General features: G+C 35.8%; 1 protein-coding gene across 4 annotated transcripts in view; it reads left to right on the forward strand.

Annotated features, from left to right (window-relative positions):
* LOC145263799 (uncharacterized) overlaps positions 1 to 21,551 on the forward strand; it is a 1,000,930-nt gene that overhangs the window by 823,382 nt on the left and 155,997 nt on the right. For all 4 annotated transcript variants that reach the window (XM_080120860.1, XM_080120861.1, XM_080120862.1 and 1 more), the window contains one exon: positions 4,576 to 5,030. In XM_080120860.1, coding sequence (XP_079976986.1) covers positions 4,576 to 5,030 — 455 coding nt within the window. The remainder of the gene's footprint in view (positions 1 to 4,575; positions 5,031 to 21,551) is intronic.

A 21,551-nucleotide genomic window follows, 5' to 3' on the forward strand; every position in this document is an offset into this window, starting at 1 on the left:
TACATAGGAGTCACCACTTATCAAGGCCCGGAGGCCATTCGAGGATAAGGGTTAGTGAGCATACATTAGTCAATGGGATTATAGTGTAGATCATAAGTAGTGGAAATTTTGTAAATTGGATTACTTAGGGGGATGATTCATCAAGAATTTGTTTACATAGGACTTGAGCTGATTAGGGAATGCCTAAAACTTAGGAACATCCGGATAGTTAGTCAATACAGAGCTCCAAAAATGTAACAGTGATACATGTTCACACAATTGTGAGACAGTGCGTTCAGGACTGTAGAATACAATGCAAAAAGAGATTGCCGGTATATCTCTGAACAAACACCAGTGTGATTATGTAGAGAGTCAAATGTGACTGTATTTTGTCGCAGGTTTGATTTGTTCAGCCACAGCACAGGGCGGTATTTAAGCATTTCAGTGGGGGCAAGAACCATGGAATAATCTGTAGACACACAAAAGCAACTGTTACATTCTGGCGAGTAGAATAGTAATCTTTGGTCCCCCTCGCCAATCTTTCACGAAAAACACCCATCTAGCTAAATCCACTGTGAAAAATTTCCCCCACTCTATATCTGTGCCTAAATCAAAACGCGGATTCCATGAACAAAGCTTCTTTCTTAGAACTGCACGCCTGTGGAACTCTGTTCCGTCTGCCTGCTTCCCACCGGACTACAACTTGGATGTGTTCAAGTCCAACGTTAACAAATTCCTAATGAACCGCCTCCTTAAGTAAACACTTCATCAAATCTCCACACTAACGTAATGTACTTGCAATAACCCTTATCCCTGAGTGGCTTCCGGGCCTTGATAAGTGGTGATCACTGTGTAAAAAAAAAAAAAAAAAAAAGATCTAATCCAAGAAATTCATATACTCCAGAGGAAACAAGGTCATGGTAAGATAGAATAGGAATTCGGGTGAAAATTAAAAAAAATTAAAAAAAGAAAAAGAAAAAAGAACCTCTAATCTAATAGGTCTTGCAATATCTACCAAGCTCCGATCTCTGTCCCATCACCACAATGTTGCATCTCTGTGCTTATGTTACTAGTACTTTAGTGGAATGTATTTTGATGAACTTGCTGAGCTCATGCTAACTCTGACTAACTCAACAATCGGCAAAATCCCACCCCTTCATAATAGAGATCCTCAGATGATGGAAAGCTTTCTACTCTATTAGCTTTTTTCCTCAAACCATTTGCCTTTGAAATTCTCTTCCTTTTCCCCGTTTCCTGGACTGTACCAACATACAGAAATTTAAATGTAATGTGAACAAACATTTTGTTGCACAACTCCTCACCCTAACCAATGAAAACGGAGGTCGGTGAAGAATTGGAGCAACTCCAAAATCTTAAGCAATGGCAAATTGGAACTGGCATAAAATGAATTTCATAGAAACAAATCACTTCATGCCGCAATGATCAACATGCGACCCACATGGGGTGGGGAAAAGATTTGCTGAACAACAAAGAAAGCTGGATCATTTACTAAAGAGATTTTTTTAAACCACTACAGACACAACATGAAGCTATTTAATTTAAAGAGCGAAAAAAAAAAAAAAAAAGTAATACTACTTCCAAGTTAAAAAATTAACTATGAGTGTAAGATCAATAGATTCCAACCTAGAAAACAGCAATTCTCCCCTGTTTGTCAGAAACATTGTTGATGGAATATGAGGACTAACGGAAAAAATAAAGGAAGTGAGATGTTGTAAACTGTTTGATATAATATAAGGGTATGATTAAAAAAAAAAAAAAAGGAAGGTTCTACTTATAAACACTGGTTATAGGAACTGACCAATCAAATGGAGTCATGTATTGCTAGCAACCAATCAGAAACCAGAATTGCTCCATAAAAAAAAAATATTGGATCTTCTAGAATTCCCGCACATAATTTTTTTGTGTCCATACGAGAAAGATCGTTGCTTTTTGCCTGCAAAATTTTAAAGTGCAAGGTTTATACAGATCAGCTACCCACTGAACATTCATGTTCATCTCCAAGGTTTATATTGATTAGCTACCGAACGGAAACTCTGAAATCAAACGTGGCTTTTAATTCAAAACGAGAGTTATGAGGCTGCCAAAAGAAACTCAACATCCACTTCTTTGCTCTCCTGAAAAATATATATTGCTCCAACTCCAGGCAAAAGTTGTTGAATTTTCAATCCTTATCTCTGATTTACAGTAGGTGCCGTTTTCGGCATTAAAATAACCCTAATAAGGTTGATTTGTTGATTCATTAAATGCAGACATATTAAACTTATAGGAGTCGGAAAGACAGGGCGATGAAAAAAGGAAAAACGGTACTTTTTTTTTTTTTTTTTGGGTACCGCACTGAAATAATAATGTTATTATTTCGAAGGCCATTCTTAACATGGGAGGATAGGGTGTTTTGTAACTATACTGTGCTTCCATCATACAATTTAATAATAATAAAAAATATTGTGAAACTTAAATTTAACCTGAAAATTTATTTTAAAAAATTATTTAAAAAATAGAGCGATACCAAAAATACATAAGAACAAAAAAAAAAAAATCAACTCCAGAGTCATTTCTATAAATGAATGACTTATCCCTTTGGCTAAAAGCACATTGTAGTATCAGAACAGATACTACACTATGCTCCTATCTAACTTTTCTGATACTACACTTTATCTTTTCTGTCCCCGGAGAAATCTTCCGAGACTGGGGCCGTTTTTAATTTTGTTCCAATACATAGTGCCCCTTTTTGGGGAGCTGGATTTTTCACGCGTTAAATACCAACCTCCTAGGGTGAATGGTGCTGCCTGCTAGATGCAATATTTTCAAGTATATAATATATTTTTAAATAAATTATAAATATCTTTTAGGAAGATATTCATATATAGTTAACTAGCAGGCCACCCGGCATAGCCTGGTCATAAAATATGCACAATATGATATTTAATTTATGCAGATTTTACATTTATTATTATAGTCAATCCTCTGTTGATTATTATATTGTACCCAATATAGTTAAAAAAAAAAAAAAACCCAGAAATTGAGACGTGTATGCATGTCTTATGTTTTTTCTGAACAGTTCACTTCTTGTAGGTAAAAAAAAAAAATATTTGAACTGAGATCAAAACCAAAACCTAAAGACAGTGAGTCAAGTACGATAACTATTAGGCTAGCTTGCCATATCTTTAAAAAGTGTTTTCAAACCTATTTATTCTTAACATAAGGAAGCTGTCATATCAATGATTCACGCATGCACAGTCGTGAAACAGTTGACAAACAGATAAAAATCCGATGACCTCCAAATACTAATTTTTCAATTTTTATCCCATAGCAATCTTTTTTCCGGATGAAAATTGATTAAAGTTTTCCACATGTCTGAATACCTTATATACCAAATCTCAAGTCTGTAGATCAAAAATTCGTTGAGTATATAGAGTGAGAAGTGTCCTCACACACTCACACAGTCTCACTTTTATAGATATATAGATAGACTAGCAGAAGTACCCAGTGTTGTCCGGGTGTAGTATCGAGGTAGTGTAGTAAGGAACCCCCAAAAAAGTGGTAGTATGTGGTGGTGGTGGTGGTGGTGGTGGGGGTCAGAACAACAGTAGGCAGCTCGGGTAGCGAGGTGTTATAAAAAAAAAAAGTGGTAGTAGGCAGACAGGCTCGAATCTGTAACGCAAAGGAGAAAAAGATGGTTAAAAAACCGTAACGTCTTAGCCAATGCGTCCATGGCAAAACCGGAAGTCGCGAGCGTTGGAATTAAGGCTAGTCAATCCAACGGAGACAATGACTTGTGAAAATGTTGTCGAAAAAAGTGATCCCTCCTTGTAGAAAACTGCCCAGTTGAGGGTAAAGGAATTAATGTTTTTGGCCAATTTTTCAATATTTGTCATTCGAGATGTTGAGCTTCAAAACGATACCAATCTCGTCAGGATTTGTCGCGTGTCGAAAGTTTTTGCCACACATATGTACAAACACACAAACACAAACAGAAAGGTGAGATTTATATAATAGATTATTATTATTTTATTTATTTTTTCATAAAAATCGCTCCAGACATGGCATAAAGCCGCTTGATGTAGAGAGCTAAAATAAAACAATACTATTTCAGGGTCAAAAACTAACAAATAACAAGTGTTAGATGGATAGATTCGAACCCAGAAAACAGCAATTTTCCCCCCTTTGTCAAGTTAGCCATACCGAGGAGATCTTATTTGGGCTCCAAATATTATGTGGTTTTCAATACTTGGTCAGGGTTTACTTGTAGGGAAAAGTATCCTCATGCCATGGATTATTTTTAAAATGAGATTGCAGAAACAAGGGACGTAACTCAAACTGCTTATTATAGAATGTAATTTTTAGATTTCTGGAAATTTGTATGTTTTTTTAGTCTATTTTAGTCTAGAAATTTTTGTTTTTTATTTCTGAAAATTTCTTTTTTTTTTTGATTTTTCAATTTCAGCAAATTTTTATGTCTTCAAATTTCTGTGTTTTTTTTTTTTAATTCTGGAAATTTTTATATTTTACTTTTAATTTGTAAAAATTTTTATATTTTATTTTTAATTACTGAGAATTTTTTTTATTCTTTTGTAGAAAGCCAGGATGTGAATTTGGATGCCATTCTTGGAGAACTTTGCGAATTGGAATCTCAGCTAAATACTACTCAATCAGAAATCTCAAGGTCTTTGGGTCCATCAAGCACTCCAATTGCAAGCACCAATTCCTTACCCGAAACTACCTTTCAGGATGTACCAGTTGATCCTATACAAGCGGAATTGGATGCTCTTGCAGCAGAAATTACCAAAGGTCTCGGCTTCAGCACGACCGATGACTTCTTTGGGATGCATTCAGAGCTTACGTCTCTGCTCCCCGATGTTGATGTCGCAGAGACGGACTCTGCTTATTCCGATAATGCATCACTACCTTCATCAGAATCCTTCACTTCCATGGCAACAGTTTCATCTTCTGCAGACACTTCTAGTACAGGTGATGCTTGCAGTACTGGGAGCACCAGTACCTTGACTCCAGCTTCTACTGCCCAGACGGATGTAAGTTGTTTTTTTGGGTTTTTTTGTTTTTGTTTTTCTGTTTGTTTGGTCTTGGCTTTTATTTCTTAGCTTTAATGCAACCCAATTTATTTTTCAATTTTATTTGGAAACTGAATTTTTATTGCAAAAAATTTTTTTTTTTTTTGTTTTGTTTTTTCATAAAAGTTGCCTATTAATATGCATTATTATTTGTGGGGATGTACGGTCGGTATTATGGTTATTTGATGCAGACTGCAGAAACAGCAAGCTTAACTTAAGTCTAGTTAGATATGCTGCATGATCCATAGGAAAGGTATGAAACCACATAGACTAAAATAAAATGACAGGAAAAATTCTTCTACGAGAAATATTGGTAAATGTTTACTTTAAGGTCGTAAATTTTATGTTGTCAAAAGCCAAATATTCAATATGGTAATGTTAACAATAATCTGCCAAAAGTCTATTATGCTGCCACAAAATCAGATGTGGAATTGGTACAATTTGTGCCCTTCATTAACCAAACCACTAATGTAATGTAATCGTCAACACTCGGGACCCAACACATTGTATGCAGACTGTCGCAAGGAAACAAAGACAAGGAAAGAATTCCACTCCTGTTTTCTTTCAATTGAAACAACAGACATTTATTTACAGGTATTTCCAGAATAACGCTTTGTCTTTCATTCAAAAGTCTTTTCGTACTCCAATGTGCTTAATAAAACTCTGCTGTGTCAAACACGTGGTACTCTGTCTTTGTCCGGCCATGTTTAGGATACGTCTTTCCCTATCACTCGCGGCTATGTCTGTAACACGTCGGTTTCCGCTCTCTTGTGTTTTGAATGCGTCTCGAATCCACTACATCTAGAACACATCTCGAATCCTGTCTCTGAACACGTGGGTCCCTTTTTTATCTCTGCTGTCACATTTCACAGCCGGCTTGGTCATTTGCATATGGCTGCTGCTGCTAACTCAGTGTCAGTGATTCTGTTACACTAACCCTAAGGTAAGGTGAGTTGTTGAATTAACAAAGAAAACAAATTGTTCTGATTCCACATCTGGTAAAACCCTGAGTCTGGATTTGTTACATTTGATCCCAGTAAGTTGTACTTTTTGTAGGTGCAGGAGCTTCCTCTCCCAGAACTGGGGCCTCTCGGGTTTTTGTGAATGCTTTTGTAGCGAGGAGTTCTTTTTTCAGAGTGAGGGTGTTGGCGCGATGCCCGACCTTCCCAGAAGGTAGGTGGAGTGCTCTTAGTCTGGTTCTACTAGGAGACAAATCTCCTGCCGACTTAGCTCTTGGGGTCACTGAGACACGCAAGCTTCCCAACCAACGCCAAAGTTTGCACTCCCTTTGGAAAGCACGTTTAGAGTACTGTGTCATATTTAGGCTGGTGAATCTCTGTCCTATTTATTATAAACATATAAAAGATAAAAAAAAAAAAGTAAAAGTAAAGGAAGGGAGAGAAAGAGAGAGAGAAAGAAAGTGTGAAAGTTAGTGTGAATGTCGTTTCACGCCTAAGCTTGACAGATCGACAAAAATACTATTTTTAAATTCGGCAAGATAAACCTGAAGAAGATCGAAGGTTACATCCATTGAAACGCTGTGAAAATAACACTCAAGATGAGAACAGTAGTCCAAAGAATCTAAATAAAATGAAAAAAATGCTATTTCAAACATAAGTATGACGGACGGACAAAAGTGTTATTTCAAACTTGTGGTAATGATGAAATGCAGATGGAGCTATGCAGTGCACATGATAACAGTAACAATATATACGAGTGGTGTGCCATAAGTAATGCCCCTGACCCACTTCCCATAGCAGTAGAGCAACGAAACTTGGCACAGTTATTAGTCTTTCTCTACATAGGAACCATCCAGAGTTATGCATTTCTCCCATCGTTTGATCATTAACATTTTCTTAGTGTGTAATTAACTCTTTTATTTAACTCTTAATCCTGCCATGTAGTGTCTCTTTTAGTGTGTATGTGTGTGTGTGTGTATGTGTCGACATATAACGTGAATACATAAACGTTTATGTATTCACGTTATATGTCGACACACACATACACACTAAAAGAGACACTACTAACAATCATGGCAGGATTAAGAGTTAAAGAAAAGAGTTAATTACACACTAAGAAAATGTTAATAATATTATAATTATAATATTATATTATATATTATAATAATAATCCTGATTTCTACTGATCAGCCTCTGGAAGATTTTCAGCAATTCTTGGGAAGAAGGATTTCGTATAAATGAAGACGTTTCGACATTTGTATTTTTATGTAGTTTATTCACTTCCAGGCATGATGTCTAGCAGAGGAGTGATCACCGATCTTTTCTTGAGTGGTTAATGCTTATACGTCCCACGTATAAGATCCCTTCTTTTGTTGACGTGCTCAATCCAAGTCATCTATTTTTCCAGATAACCTGATCACATACACATATTTTTGGCTATCAGAGTCTTCCGGTGCAATTGATCGGTCACAGAGTTTGATGTGACTTTGATATGTTTTCACAATATGTCAAAACACAGCTCCCACCTCTCCGTTCAATACATCAGTCAGAAAAATTGATTGATTGATAAAAAGATAGATAACTAGATCGATAGATATATTGATAATACACATAGATATATATATATATATATATATATATATATAGATAGATCGACAGACGGATAAATAACATAATTTTTTGTGTTCCTAATTACATAATTTCCTGCTTCCTTTATTCCAGCTCGTTTCACATTGGTCTAGTGGTCTTCATCAATTCACTGTTTTAATACCTCATTGTAATACAGCTTCCTATTCCAAGTAGCTTCTTTCCAAGAACTGCAAGATTGTGGAACTCTCTTCCTGCTCACTGTTTTCCTTCTACTTACAGCCTTGGTCTTTTCAAGACTGAGGTCAATAGGCATCTTCCGTCTTTGCAATAATGATCTTTTGTTCTTGTTAGGTCTTTACATCAAGTGGCTTCATGTCTTGTCTTGTCTTTTCCATTAAAAAAAACAAAATCCAATGCGGGGACAGTAGTTCTCATCTCAGCAGTAGAATGTATGATCTTGAGTGGGCTTCACACCAACCAAATTTTTTATCTGTGAGGTTATATTAAACATGATGCCTATCAAAAGAATCCCCAAACTATTCCTACATTGAAAAGGGTCATCACAGCCGCAATCAGGTCAGCATCAAGAGAGGAATATGTCAAAGTTATTCGTAACTTTGCACATCATATCAAATAAAGACTGTTACTTACTTGTATGTGTTTTACTATAAAGCCTGGTTCAGTTGGACCGATTTCATCTAAAGAATTTGCTGCGTCCTGAATAAATACTGACCAGGCGCGTTAGTTTATTGCAGCAGCAGCAGATACCAGAATTAGCCAATCACGGTTCCTGGGGTGTACCTCATAAGAGGCAAGGGCCAAGAATAATAAATCAATAAATAAATAATAAAGACTGTTGGATGTTCATGACTGAAACTTGGGGGACAAGTCAGGAAGTTGTAAACTGAAGTTTATTTGTATTAAGGATGCAAAGGATTGTGAATTTTATTTGATGCCTCCATTCAGTCTCAGAAGGCAATGGATACTCCCCACCCCCTCTATAAGGGTAGCTGCATGTGTAATTGTAAAAGACAAAGGATACCCCTTAGGGGCAGTTGCGCATGTAATTGTGAGGCAAGGGTTGTGCAATCCCCAACCACACTTCTCCTGAATCAGCGTTGTTTGAGTCCAATGGCAAAGAAGAGTGCTAAGATCAACCGAGAGCACATAACAGCACCTGGAATTCCCAAATAGTCACCCATTTTAGTAGTGACCAGGTTCAACATTACTTACCCTCGGTGAACTAATGGGAACTGATGTGTCAACATGAATTATGCTGTGAATTTTATTAATGACTAGTGGGGTGCATGCTGTTGCCCGGATGTTTGGAGGTATGTGTTGAAAAAAAAAAAAAATGGTAGTAGACAGGCAGGTTTGAACCCGTACTGCAAAGGAGGAAAAGAACGTGAAAAAAAAACCTGACATCTTCGCTGTTGCACCTATCGCCAAACCGAAAGTGATGTAGGTTTAAATTAAGGCTAGACAATCGAAAGAAGGGGATGACTTTTGAAAATATCGGCGAAAAAAGCGACCCCTCCTTGTAGAAAAGTGCCCAGTTGAGGGTGAAGGAAAATGTATTTGGCCAAATTTTTCGATATGCGTCGTCCGAAGGGTCGGGCTTCAAAATGATACCGATCTCATGAAAATCTGTCGCCTCTGTCGAAAATTTTAGACAGACATACAAACATGCATACAATCATACATACATTTAAACAAACAGGTGAGATTTATATTATAGATTAAATAATTGGTATGGGGAGGGGGTCATCCTGCAAAAAAAAAAAAAAAAAAAAAGGTGCAGCTTTTCTTCGTCTTAATAATGGAAATATGTTTTTCACACTTGGTAAAATGGTGGCTTCTTGCAGTTAAAACTTACATACTTAATTATTTCATGAACAATATATATTTTTTTTTATTTAATATTACTTGCATTTTTACATGTTAAGCTGTGAATAGTATTTTCAGAAAACAGTTTAACATTCCATCTTTTTTAAACCCATTACCTTTTTTTATACCAAGAAGAATAATTAACCATATTTCAACAATTGTGTTTTTTTTTCTGGAGGTTGAAGGTTCAATCCTCAGTGCGGGTGACACTCAAAATAAAATTCTAAATTACTTAAGACTTCTACCTGTAATGTCTGCGGACCAACACACGTTGTATGCAGTTTCAGTCGCAAGGGAGACCAAGACAAAGAATAGAAAATAACTTCAACTCACTTGTTCTTTTTAGTAATGATATTTATTTTCTCATTGTTATGGTCGTGACATCACCCATGTGATCTAGAATGTTCTCCACGCCTTTCACGAGATTTCGACCGTTATCTCGTTCCATGCTCCACATCTCTCTCATGACCGTTCTCTTTTTGAAAGTCTTTTTTCCTTTATCAGTGACGTCATTTCGCATGCATTTATATCCCCGTACTACGTTACATACCCAGTCATGGCTGATATAACGAGAACATACTACTCCCGGAGATTAAATAAAGGATTCAGTTCGAAATTCCGTGCAGATTCCCAAGTTAGACAGAAAGATCCCCAAGTTTTACAAGATACACTTGAAGAAGGTCGGAGGTTACATCGACCGGAACATTTTGAAAATAACACTCAAAATGAAAACAGTTGTTCAAAGAATCCAAATACACATATTTCAGCAACATCTGTGTTTTTCAAAGATATCTATAGTTAGGCATTACAATTGGAGTATATTCCAAATATTACACGGATTGTTTTGATGTACATTGGCAACACTAGCGTTTCAGTTTTCAGTAGTCTGTGGAAGGATACAATCAGTTTCATCTATTATTCAATCAAAATATTTTTGGCATGTAATCCTTTTAACCAACCCACATTTTTATGTATAGCAGTGATTCTCAATTTGTGGGTCGTGACTTAAATGCCATGGGGTCACCGTTTGATTTTGAGCCGAAGGCAAAGATTATATAAAACATTAATAAACTGCAACCGCAAGAAATTTTGGACAAAAAACTTCTGCAAAATTCCTAGTAACATCAGAAATTCCAATAAGGAATTTATTGCCATTCCCGACAACTTACTTAAAATCAAATGCCGAAATAAATTTTAAAAAATGGAAGACGACTTAAGATGTGTCACATTGACACCGGATTCCAGGATAGATTTTCTCACTAAAACACTGTAATACCAGTCGTCTTGTTACGATCAGTTCAGGAATATACATTACATAACGATGGAAATTTGTGTGTTTGAATTGATTTGCAATTAATTTTGTAGCAGCTTTGGTTGGTTGTTGTTTTTGTTTTACAGCATATCAACCTTTTTAAGGTTATTTAATGCCGAATCTAGTGATTTTGAGGAACGATTTTTAATGGAGTATATTTTTTTAAAGTCAGATTCTATTTAACCCATAGTTGGGACCCTAACAGGTACTACCACTCCGGGTCAGAGTAGACCTGGGAGCAATGGCAATTAAAGGGTGGCTCCACACTCCCCAAGGCCCGCAAGATGGGGCCTCACCATCGGATATAGTTTTAGGTCATATCCAGGATCGTAGCAGCTTTGGGAATTTTTGATTAATATATTTGAAATTAATCATGAATTTACAGAATGTATAGTTACTTCATGGATAAATCTATATATCTATAAAAGTGAGAATGTGTCTCAGGGTCTGAGTATCAAGAGGAAAAGCATACGTGAGATGTCAGATGTGGGTGTGTGGCTCCTTCATTCTCCCAAGATGACCCCTCTTCACTCTGGTGGCATTCTGGTTGGAACCTTCTTCGTATTCAGGCCCACTTTGTTCTTTAATGCAGACACAAAAAACGATGATGCACAACACGGTGATAACATATGAGAATTATTATTAACTGTTATATAATTAACTATTATATAATTAACTGTTATATAATTAACAATTATATTATTAACTGTTATATAATTAACTATTATATTATTAACTATTATATTATTAACTATTATATAATTAACTATTATTATTATTAACTATTATATAATTAACTATTATATAATTAACTATTATATTATTAACTATTATATTATTAACTATTATATTATTAACTATTATATAATTAACTATTATATAATTAACTATTATATTATTAACTATTATATTATTAAGTATTATATAATTAACTATTATATTATTAACTGTTATATAATTAACTGTTATATAATTAACTATTATATTATTAACTATTATAATTAACTATTATATTATTAACTATTATGATTAACTATTATATAATTAACTATTATATCATTAACTATTATTATTAACTATTATATTATTAACTATTCATTTTTTTCCATGAAAATATTACAATATTTTCACAAAAACAATTTACAAGTAATAATTAACTTTCACAATTAAAACTAACTAACCTTAACTAGTACTGAGGTATGGGGTGCCCCCCCCCCTCCTCTCATTTAGGGAGAGACAAAAATATACATCTTTCCCCATGTTGTCCGGACGAAAAAAAGATGGAGAAAAGGAAGGGGATCTGGTTGCTTATTTCTGTGTATCCCTCCGCTTACGGCCAAATCACGTCCTGGCCATGCTGGAAGGGGGGGGGGTAACAATCACCACAGCCGGGGCACTAAAATATAGTGCCACATGTCCACAAGAGCCATCACATATTTGGTAAAACCCAGTTATAAGTTACACATTTCTGGAAGTTGAAGGTTCAATTCTCAGTGTGGGCAATACTCAAAATAGAATTACAAATCACTTGCAACTTTTACCTACATTAAGCAACAATTCACAATGCACTTATGAAGACCTACCTGGTTTGATGGAGGAGAGAGTGACATAGGCGTGCAAAACTCGGGAGGATTTGTGACACTATCACAATCTTCAACCTTCTTCAGGTGTATCTTGTTCAACTCTAGGGAATTTGCAAAGAATTTGAATGCAACCTTCTTTTATTTAATCCAAAGCTCTCATTTTATTGGCTTTGTCCGGGTAGAAGTTTTAAGTTTTACGATTATAATGATGATGATCTTGTAATTTTTTCAGAAACTTTGACATTGAACGAGATAAACAATTAAAGAACCTTGTATATTTAATGTCTTGTGTCTCACAATGTTTTACAGCCTGTAATGATTATTCACTCACTAGGAGTAATCACACAAGCCATCATCAAAGATTTCTCTTTGAGAACAACTTGTGGGGTTTTCTCAAGTCTGAGTGACACACAAGTCTCCCCAGATCGCCAGTACTATCCACCTCTTTCGACAACCTTTGCAGATGAATTTGTGTTATCGCAACAATCGTTTACCATTGGCAGTGACTATTGGTCTTCACTGGAATTTGGGTGACAATAAACCTCCCCAAGGTCCCAGTCCTCTTTGCACTCAACCAGTAGAGCTCTTTGCTATGTCTTTCACTTCTCCTTGATCCTCCTCACTTATTTGGTGTGGCGCCAGTTTATGGTAACACACACATACACACAGAGGGGATGTTAAGTTGTCTGCCTTGTGTGTGTAGTTCATGTGTGTTAGTCTTTGCATTCAAGGGTTTTCCTTAATATTTCAGATGTTTTCATTATTGTTATCCGTTATATCTTCTCGGCCATCCCTCTGATTCCAATCTCTCCCATTCTTTTTTAAAAGTTTACAGTATTGTTTCTAGTACTCCTACAATAAGTGGTATTATCTTGCGTTTCTTCATCTTCGATATTCCTTTATTCTCTCTGGCCGGTTCCATGGATTTACTCCACTTCTCCATCTCTTTGATCTGCTGGAATAGCAAAATATTATTATTATTATTATTATTATTATTATTATTATATGTTGTGATGCCTTGAAATGTTTTCATTTAAAATTTGGCATCATTCCAATGTCTTTTAAGAATCTGATTATGATAAAATGAGTCTATTGAAAAGAGCAATGAACAAACAAGGGAAGTAACTCTTAACATTAAAATGGCAGCCAATTTGTTTAGTTGGACATCTTTCAAGATGGTTTCTTTCTCTCAAAGAAAACTCCCCCCCCTCTCCCCAGTAATTGCCTGAAACTAAATCTTTGGAATAATTTTTTAGTTGAGAATTGATAATTTGGATTATTTATCTTGTCTTCACCTTGGATGTTATTCTTACAACGTTTCAGCCGATGTAACCTTCAAACTTCTCCAGGTGTATCTTGTTGAACTCAGGAGGAGACACTTTATTTAACCCAAAGGGGTAGCTTGCTCTTGAAGTAATGTTGACTCATGCTGCACCGGATGTAAGTGTTAAGTAATAAGACGTCCTTAGAAGACAGTCTACTGTAGGTTGAAGGTTCAATCCTTAATATTGGCGATATTAAGAATTTCTAAAGACTTTTACCCATTCATGGCTGACAGAATAAGAGTAAACCACGCCCATGGATTAAATTTACATCAATTGAAATGTGAGAATAATATCCAAGATAACAGGAAACTGAATAATACTAAATCTTATGGTTTTTTTTGTTTGTTTTGTTTTTAAAGGCAGCGAAATATAAATTAAAATACACCACAAAAAAAAAAAAAAAAAAAAAGTTTCGGCGCTTCTACACTATTTGGACGAGATTTTATAGTCAATAAATGGAGTTTTCAGATTAAAAAAGAAAACAAAAAACAATGGTTTCAACTGATTTTTTTTGTCAATTCTAATAAGTTACAATGGTAGCGACCAGATTATGCGGTCGGAATTACCTGAATATTACTGAATTATTAATAAAAACAGTAATCGTGTTAGCAGGTGAAAAATTGCCGCCATCTTTTTAAATCGAAACGGAAAATTACCTCCCTTTTGAACTCTCATGTATTTTACGATCGTTTTCTCCAAATTCTATTTTTTATTTTCTTTAATAAATAATTTTCTACCTTATCGATTTTCATAATTTTTTAATATAGTCATCTTAAAAGTACAAAGAATACGTAGATGCCATTGTTTTCATCTGTAATTTAGTTTTACGATTTTCGAAATCTCATCTCAATTGTCTAACAGCGTCAACTTTTTTTATTACACAAATATGTGGTTGATTCCAAACATTTTTTTTGGCAATTATAATTTAAATACAATTTTGGGCATATGACAGAAATTCGGCTCGCTCATACATGGCCTAATCTAGAGGTTCGATTGTTATAACTCTATGGATTAAATTAGGCTCTATAATGCATCAGATTTTGTCTTTCAAGTTGTCTATCGTGTCTGGTTTAATCAACGTTGACATGCGACTTCACATATCCAAAAATAAATTAATCTAATGAAGTTAAATTGCATGAACGAGATGGCCAGTTGATAGGTCCATTTTGTGAAATTTTTCGTTCATTAAATATTTCTCTCAGTAAAATGATTGTATCGAGCGCTGTGGGGCATGTGACTCCATCCTTCCGCAATTACATAATTGGCACATCAAGCTGAACTCAAAAGAGCCAATAGTTGTCAAATTTACAATTAAAGAAAACAGAGTTGTCATTTTGACGTTCACCGCCTCTAAAAAAAAGGGGGGGGGCACCCTAAATAATTTGCAGAACTGGAGAAGGCCATGTAGCAAATTGTTTGAAACATTGTGAAAACGTCAAAACAAAATGATTAAAAGAAACATTGGATAATTATGAATACGATAAAGAGCGATAGACATTTTGTGAATGTCATTTAAAGACCAGTGTCCATTTTGTGTCATACTTTATGAATTGTGTTATTTTTCTTGTTTCTTCTCTGCTAATTCTGTGAGGCTATGAAATCGATAGCCCAACATATCTTCACAAAGCCACAATTCACCGATGCATGGCATATTGTTGCCACATCTGGGCTAGTGCATCTACCACTAGTCTCTGTGTCCCAAAAGAAAAAGTTTTGAATTTACTATCGCCTAATCTCCACCCTCTGTCCCATCACCGCAGTGTCACATCCCTATACTTGTTTTACAAGTACTTTAATTCAATCTGCTCTAATAAACTTATAGCACTTGTGCCCCTTCGACATATATACTCCCAAGTAATCTGGCCAGCAGCGAATTCCCACCCTTTCACTGTTGAGGTGCCTATATGCTGGAAAGTCTGTTACTCTAATAGTTTCTTCCTTTGAACTGCTAGACTTTGGAATCCCCTCCCTGTTTCCTGCTTCCCTGAATGTATTAACTTGCAGGAGTTAATTATATGTAAGGTGAACAAACATTTCGTAGTTTAACACCTTGCAGTCTCCTGGTAAACATGATAATGAATAGTAGCCCTTACGTCTAAATAGCAAATATGTCTTGTTTGAGAGCAAGAAAAAAACAAAAACAACAACAAAAAAAAAACGATAAACAGACTGACTTTATATATTAGATGTACTCCTTTTTTTTTTCTTTTTCTTTATTTCTTTTTCTTTTTTTTTTTAACTCCAGAAACACAGACTCGTATTATTTATGCACACTAGTTTTTGACTTTATATTTTTTTATACATGGGAATCACCACTTATCAAGGCCCGAAAGTCACTCAAGGATAAGGGTTAATGAGTGTACGGTAATCACTGAAACAACAGCATATTAATAGTTCCTATTTACTTGCCTCCCCACGAGGGCAGAGTTAGACACAAGGTCGGTTTTTAATGTGGGGAAAATCTAGCTCCCCCCAAAAGGGGCACTCTGGATAGGAACAAAAATTAAAATTGTCTCAATCATGAAGGATTTCTCCTCCACTGACTGAGGACAGAAATGGCGGTGTAGTATCAGAACAGATACTACACTTTGTTTCTAGCCAAAAGGCCAAGGAGGCATATTAATAATTACTGATAGAAATGAGGTAGAAATGGATTGGGGGAGGAGGGTAACAAGAACTTGTTCACATTGGACTTGAAGACAATCATATTGTAGTCAGCTGGAAAGCAGACCAGTGGAACAAAGTTTTACAGGTGGGCAGTTCTCGGAAAGAAACTTTGTTCATGGAATTTGTGTTTAGATTTTGGCAAAGAGTAGGGGAAATTGTTGATTTTGTTTGTCCTAGTACATTATTTTTATTTTTATTTTTTTTAGTTTTTTTTACTTCAAGTGACTTTATGTCTTGTCTGGAGGAATTTCCATAAAAAAAAAAACATTCAACTCAAACTGATGAAATTTTATATGGTGTTGATTATGAAAAATCGAAACAATCCAAATGGATCAATATTTTTATTCTTTTCACGTACAAAGAGTGAGGATTAAGTTAAAAAAAATTTTAAGAAGCGCTTCAAAAAACAAAAACTAAGAGTTGGAAAAGAAAATGATTTATAAGCTTATTTTGTAGAGGAATTAACAAAAATTATATAACAGTATAACTTACACAAATAAATGATAAAGGTTTTCGCACTATTTGGGTTCTTCATACTATTCTCATTTTCAGTGTCATTTTCACAAAGTTTCGGTTGATGTAACCTCCGACCTCCTTCAGGTGTATCTTGTTGGACTCAGGAATTTGAATGGAATTTCGAACCGAAAGCTTTATTTACTTCACGAGGGTAGCATGCTCTCATTCTGTCAGCCATGACTGGATAGCGGTCCTAAGTAATTTGCAATTGTATTTTTCGGTTGCCCACATTGAGGATTGAACCTTCAACCTTCAGGAGACTATTACTTTTTACAATTGATTTTTACAAGTACTCTAACCACTAGGCCTTGGGTTCCGTTTGAAATTCTATCCAAATTCCCGAGTTCGACAGAAATAATTCTTGAGTTCGACAAAATACACTTGAAGAAGGTCGGAGGTTACATCAACCGAAACATTGTGAAAATGATACTAAAGATGAGAACAATAGCCCGAAGAAATAAAAAAAATGTGAATAACTTGTCCTTATCTGAAAAAAAATTTCAGAAACGTGATAAACGTTTTGTTTATCAAATATAAGAATGTATCATTATCACAGTAATATTCGGTTTAACAGTTGCCATCATAACGTTGTCACACCAGTTCCCATTAGATCACCAAAGTTAAGCAATGTTGAACCTAACCAGTACCAGATGGGTGACCATTTGGGAATACTGAGCACTGTATGTAGAAGGACGTTGCCACCTCTCTGCAAGAACTGCAAAAACCCAAGATCGTTATCTCTCCTGACAAGGATATACAAGCATTTGGGGACTGCTTGTGAATTTGGTATTTCACATGAATCACCGCTTATCAAGACCTGAAAGCCACTCAAAGATAAGGGTTAATTAGTGTACGGTAGTCACTGAAACAGCAGCATATTAATAATCCCTATTTACTTGGAGGAAACTGGTTTAACTCACCTAGGGTGAGTGCCACTTTAGTACCAGTAATGGTAACTGTAGTGGAGCCGGGAAGAGGGAAAGCAGGACCACAACGACTTGGTGAGAATAAGAACATTTATATCCAGCAAGGGTTAGTGGTACAGAAAAGGTTAGTAAGTCCGTGGGGAGTTTTCTCTGGACGACATCCGGGATAGCTCTCATTGAGCGGTTAAGACTTACTGGTTGTGTGTCTAATGGACAAGTCCATCTTAGCGGTTATAAAGGTGTGTATTATGTCCCACAACAGTTGGTTGGTTGTTTTTGTTTTACGGCATATCAACCCTTTTCGAGTTATTTAATGCCGAATTCAAAGATTTTTGAAGAAAAAATGTTTTAATAGAATATATTTGTTGTTTTCAAGTCGGTTTCTATTTAAACCATAGTTGGAACCCTAACAGGTACTACCACTCTGGGTCAGAGTGGACCTGTGAGCAATGGTAATTAAAGGGTGGCTCCACACTCCTCAAAGCCCACAAGCTGGGGCCTCACCACTGGATATAGTTTAAGGTCATATCCAGGACCCCCATTGAGGGACTTTTACCCTCTGCAGGGGGGCAGTTGGTGTATTCTAATGCCCCACCGACAGGCCCCCCCACAACAGTAACATAAGGAAATTGTTTCCATTTTATTGTTTCCCATAACACACTTCTATTATATCATATATTATTATTACCTTTTTTATGAGGTTCCATAAATTTCCCCCCCCCCCCCCGACAAAGGAGGGATCGGACCTAGTAATTCACTCCTGTTCGTCCGTTTGTTCACATTTTTCTTATTAACCACGTCTTGGACTTCTAAAAAAATTTGCACAAACATTAATCATGGTGAAAGAAATTTTTACTGAAACGGATTTTCTTGGATAACTCTGCCCTGCTACGTTGGTTAAGTTGAGTTGTGAAATTTATGTCACCGGTCATATGTATGATGTCATTCAAACCCAATTATGAAATTTATGTGATGGCTTTGTGTATGTCATGGTATTTAAACATTCATTTCGAACACGCCTTTGTCATATAAAAGAATCTACTGTTGATTTTATATGTTGGTCCTTTCGACTTGTGTTGTAATATAACTTCTCAAACACTCTCGTGATGTTAGGCTGTGTACGCCTGTTCCTTCTTTCATTGGATTATTTCGATTATTGATATTTATTGAAGACATTTTGATACAAAACCTTTCTGAGAACACTGCCGGGCACATAAAGTACCTTTGTGTGAAATTTCGTAAAAATCAGCCTAGCTATTTTCGAGTCAATAGGAGACGAACTCACACACGCAGAGGCACGCACACACACGTAGACAAAGTTCTTTTTATATAATCGTAGAGATTTTGACAGAAAGAAAGCCAAAAGGGCTATATATGGTCCGTGTGTTGTAGGTTGGCCATCCCATTGATCCCAATAAAACTTAACGATTTGTTAGTGATAATCAGATTACGTTCTGTAATATTTTTTTTAAGGCGATAAGTATGGTCTAACGGCAATGCGTAGACCTATTAATCATTAAACGCGTGGTTCTGTGTCAGGCGACATCGTGGTTTAATCCCATCATGGAGAAAAAGGAGGTTTACACTTTAAACAAGCTTTCACCAAGTTTTCTTCTCGTGGTCAATCGATAAATATAAGGATAGCTTCAATGTTTTTATCATCTAGTTGCTGGGAGGATGATATTAAAAAAATCAAACAAACATATACTACATTGGATCTTTCACGATAAACATCCGTCTAGCTGAAACCACTGTCAATAATTTTCCCCGCTCTTTATCTGTGCCTAAATAAAAACGTAGATTCCATGAACAAAACTTCTTTATTAGAAGTGCACGCCTGTGGAACTCTCTTCCGTTTGCCTGTTTCCCACCTGACTACAACTTGGATGTCTTCAAGTCCAACATAAACAAATTCCTGAGAAACCGCCCCCTTAAGTAAGACACTTTATCAAATCTCCAATTATAACGATTACTACGATACTATCCCATTGATTACTGTACACGCAATAACCCTTATCCCTGAGTGGCTTCCGGACCTTGATAAGTGGTGACCACAATGTAAAAAAAAAAAAAAAAAAAAAAAAGAAAGAAAGAGTAATGCCTTGGAAAAATGTTTTATGGCACCAGAACATACGACACTACCACCATCAAGAGATGTTCACACAGTGGTGGTGACACTATCCATTTCAAAATGTTAAACTTTTTTCTAATTAACAATATGGATGTAAGCTATCCCGTTCTACTGCAGATGTCCTAACGGTCACCTTAAAACGTATACACTACACATTTGTAGTGGGGCAGGTTACCTCCTCAACATTCCATAAGAGTCTTTCACTTAGTGATACAAGCACCAAGTGAAATATTGTTTCAGCGATCAACCCCACTATTTGATAAAGCAGGTGAAACTAGGACTATAGAGCTTCGACAAGGTCTGGCATGAAGGTCTTCTCGAGCGTCAATTTGTACAATTATATTTTATGAAAATCGCTCCAGAGAAGGCATGAAGCCACTTGATGTAAGGAGCTAAAAAAAATAATACTTCAGAGTCAAAAACTTGCCAAGTGTTAAATGGAATAGATTCTGACCCAGAAAACAGTAATTTTTTTTTTTACTCTATGTCAGAAACATCGTCCGTGGAATGTGAGGACTAAAGGATAAAATAAGAGAAGCCAGAGTTACGCGGCTGCCAAAAGTAAACCTAAGATCCACGTTCTGCTCTCTAATTCTGCAACTCTGATGTAGATATTGGATTCAGACTTTTTTTTTTATCATCTAATTGATTGTGACAAAAAAAAAAAATATGGAGGACGAAATTATGTTTTTTAACGGATATTCTTTCTGGCATTTTTGTAAGTACCGTTATTTTACAATATTTTGTGCCTATAACATTATCTACCAAAATATTAGACAGAAAAATACCAGTTTTCTTTTGCAAAACAACCTTACACAGGACTGTAACTTTCTATCAGGTTTAAAAGTCAATATTCCCTTGCGTGTCATAGAAATTAATATATTAACTGAACATTGGATTAGATCTGCTGTCTACTCGCCAGAATCTAACGGTTCCTTTTGTTGCCTACAGATTATTCCATAGTTCTTACCCCACCGCAATGTTTAACTACCGTCCTGTGCTGTGGCTGAGTAGACCAAACCTGTGATGATATATATTCACATTAGACTCTCTGCATAATCATATTGGTGTTTGCTTAGAGATGTACCAGCGATCTCCTTTCGCACTGTGTTCTGCAATCCTGAACCTGCTGCCTCAGAACAGTGTGAATGAGCATGTATCACTGTCACATTTTCAGAGCTCTGTATTGGCTAACTATCGTAATGTTTCTAAGTTTTATGCATTCCCTAATTTTTTTTTTTTATTTTACTTTTGTTAGTTTGAAGAGATCAAGGGGCTCCTTCCTGGGGCTAACACTTGATTCTATTACAGTTTAAATTTATATCCAAGGGCTCTTTTAAGAACAGATACTGTTCCCTTTATGGCTGCTATCTGTATTTCCTTACAGCTTGGTTTTCCAGGGATTGCTTCTAAGTATTTATGAAGGTTCTTTTTTATTAGGCCAGTTGCTCCTGTCACAACTGGTATAATGTTTATTTCTTTCAGAGTCCATGCTGTTTTTAGATCATTTTTTAGGTCCTGATATTTTGTTATCTTTTCCTGTTCTGCTCTATAAAGGCCAAAGTCGTTTGGAACTGTGACATCGA

Source organism: Euprymna scolopes, chromosome 39 (genome assembly GCF_053919585.1).
Source record: "Euprymna scolopes isolate OS-2025 chromosome 39, ASM5391958v1, whole genome shotgun sequence".
NCBI lineage: Eukaryota > Metazoa > Mollusca > Cephalopoda > Sepiida > Sepiolidae > Euprymna > Euprymna scolopes.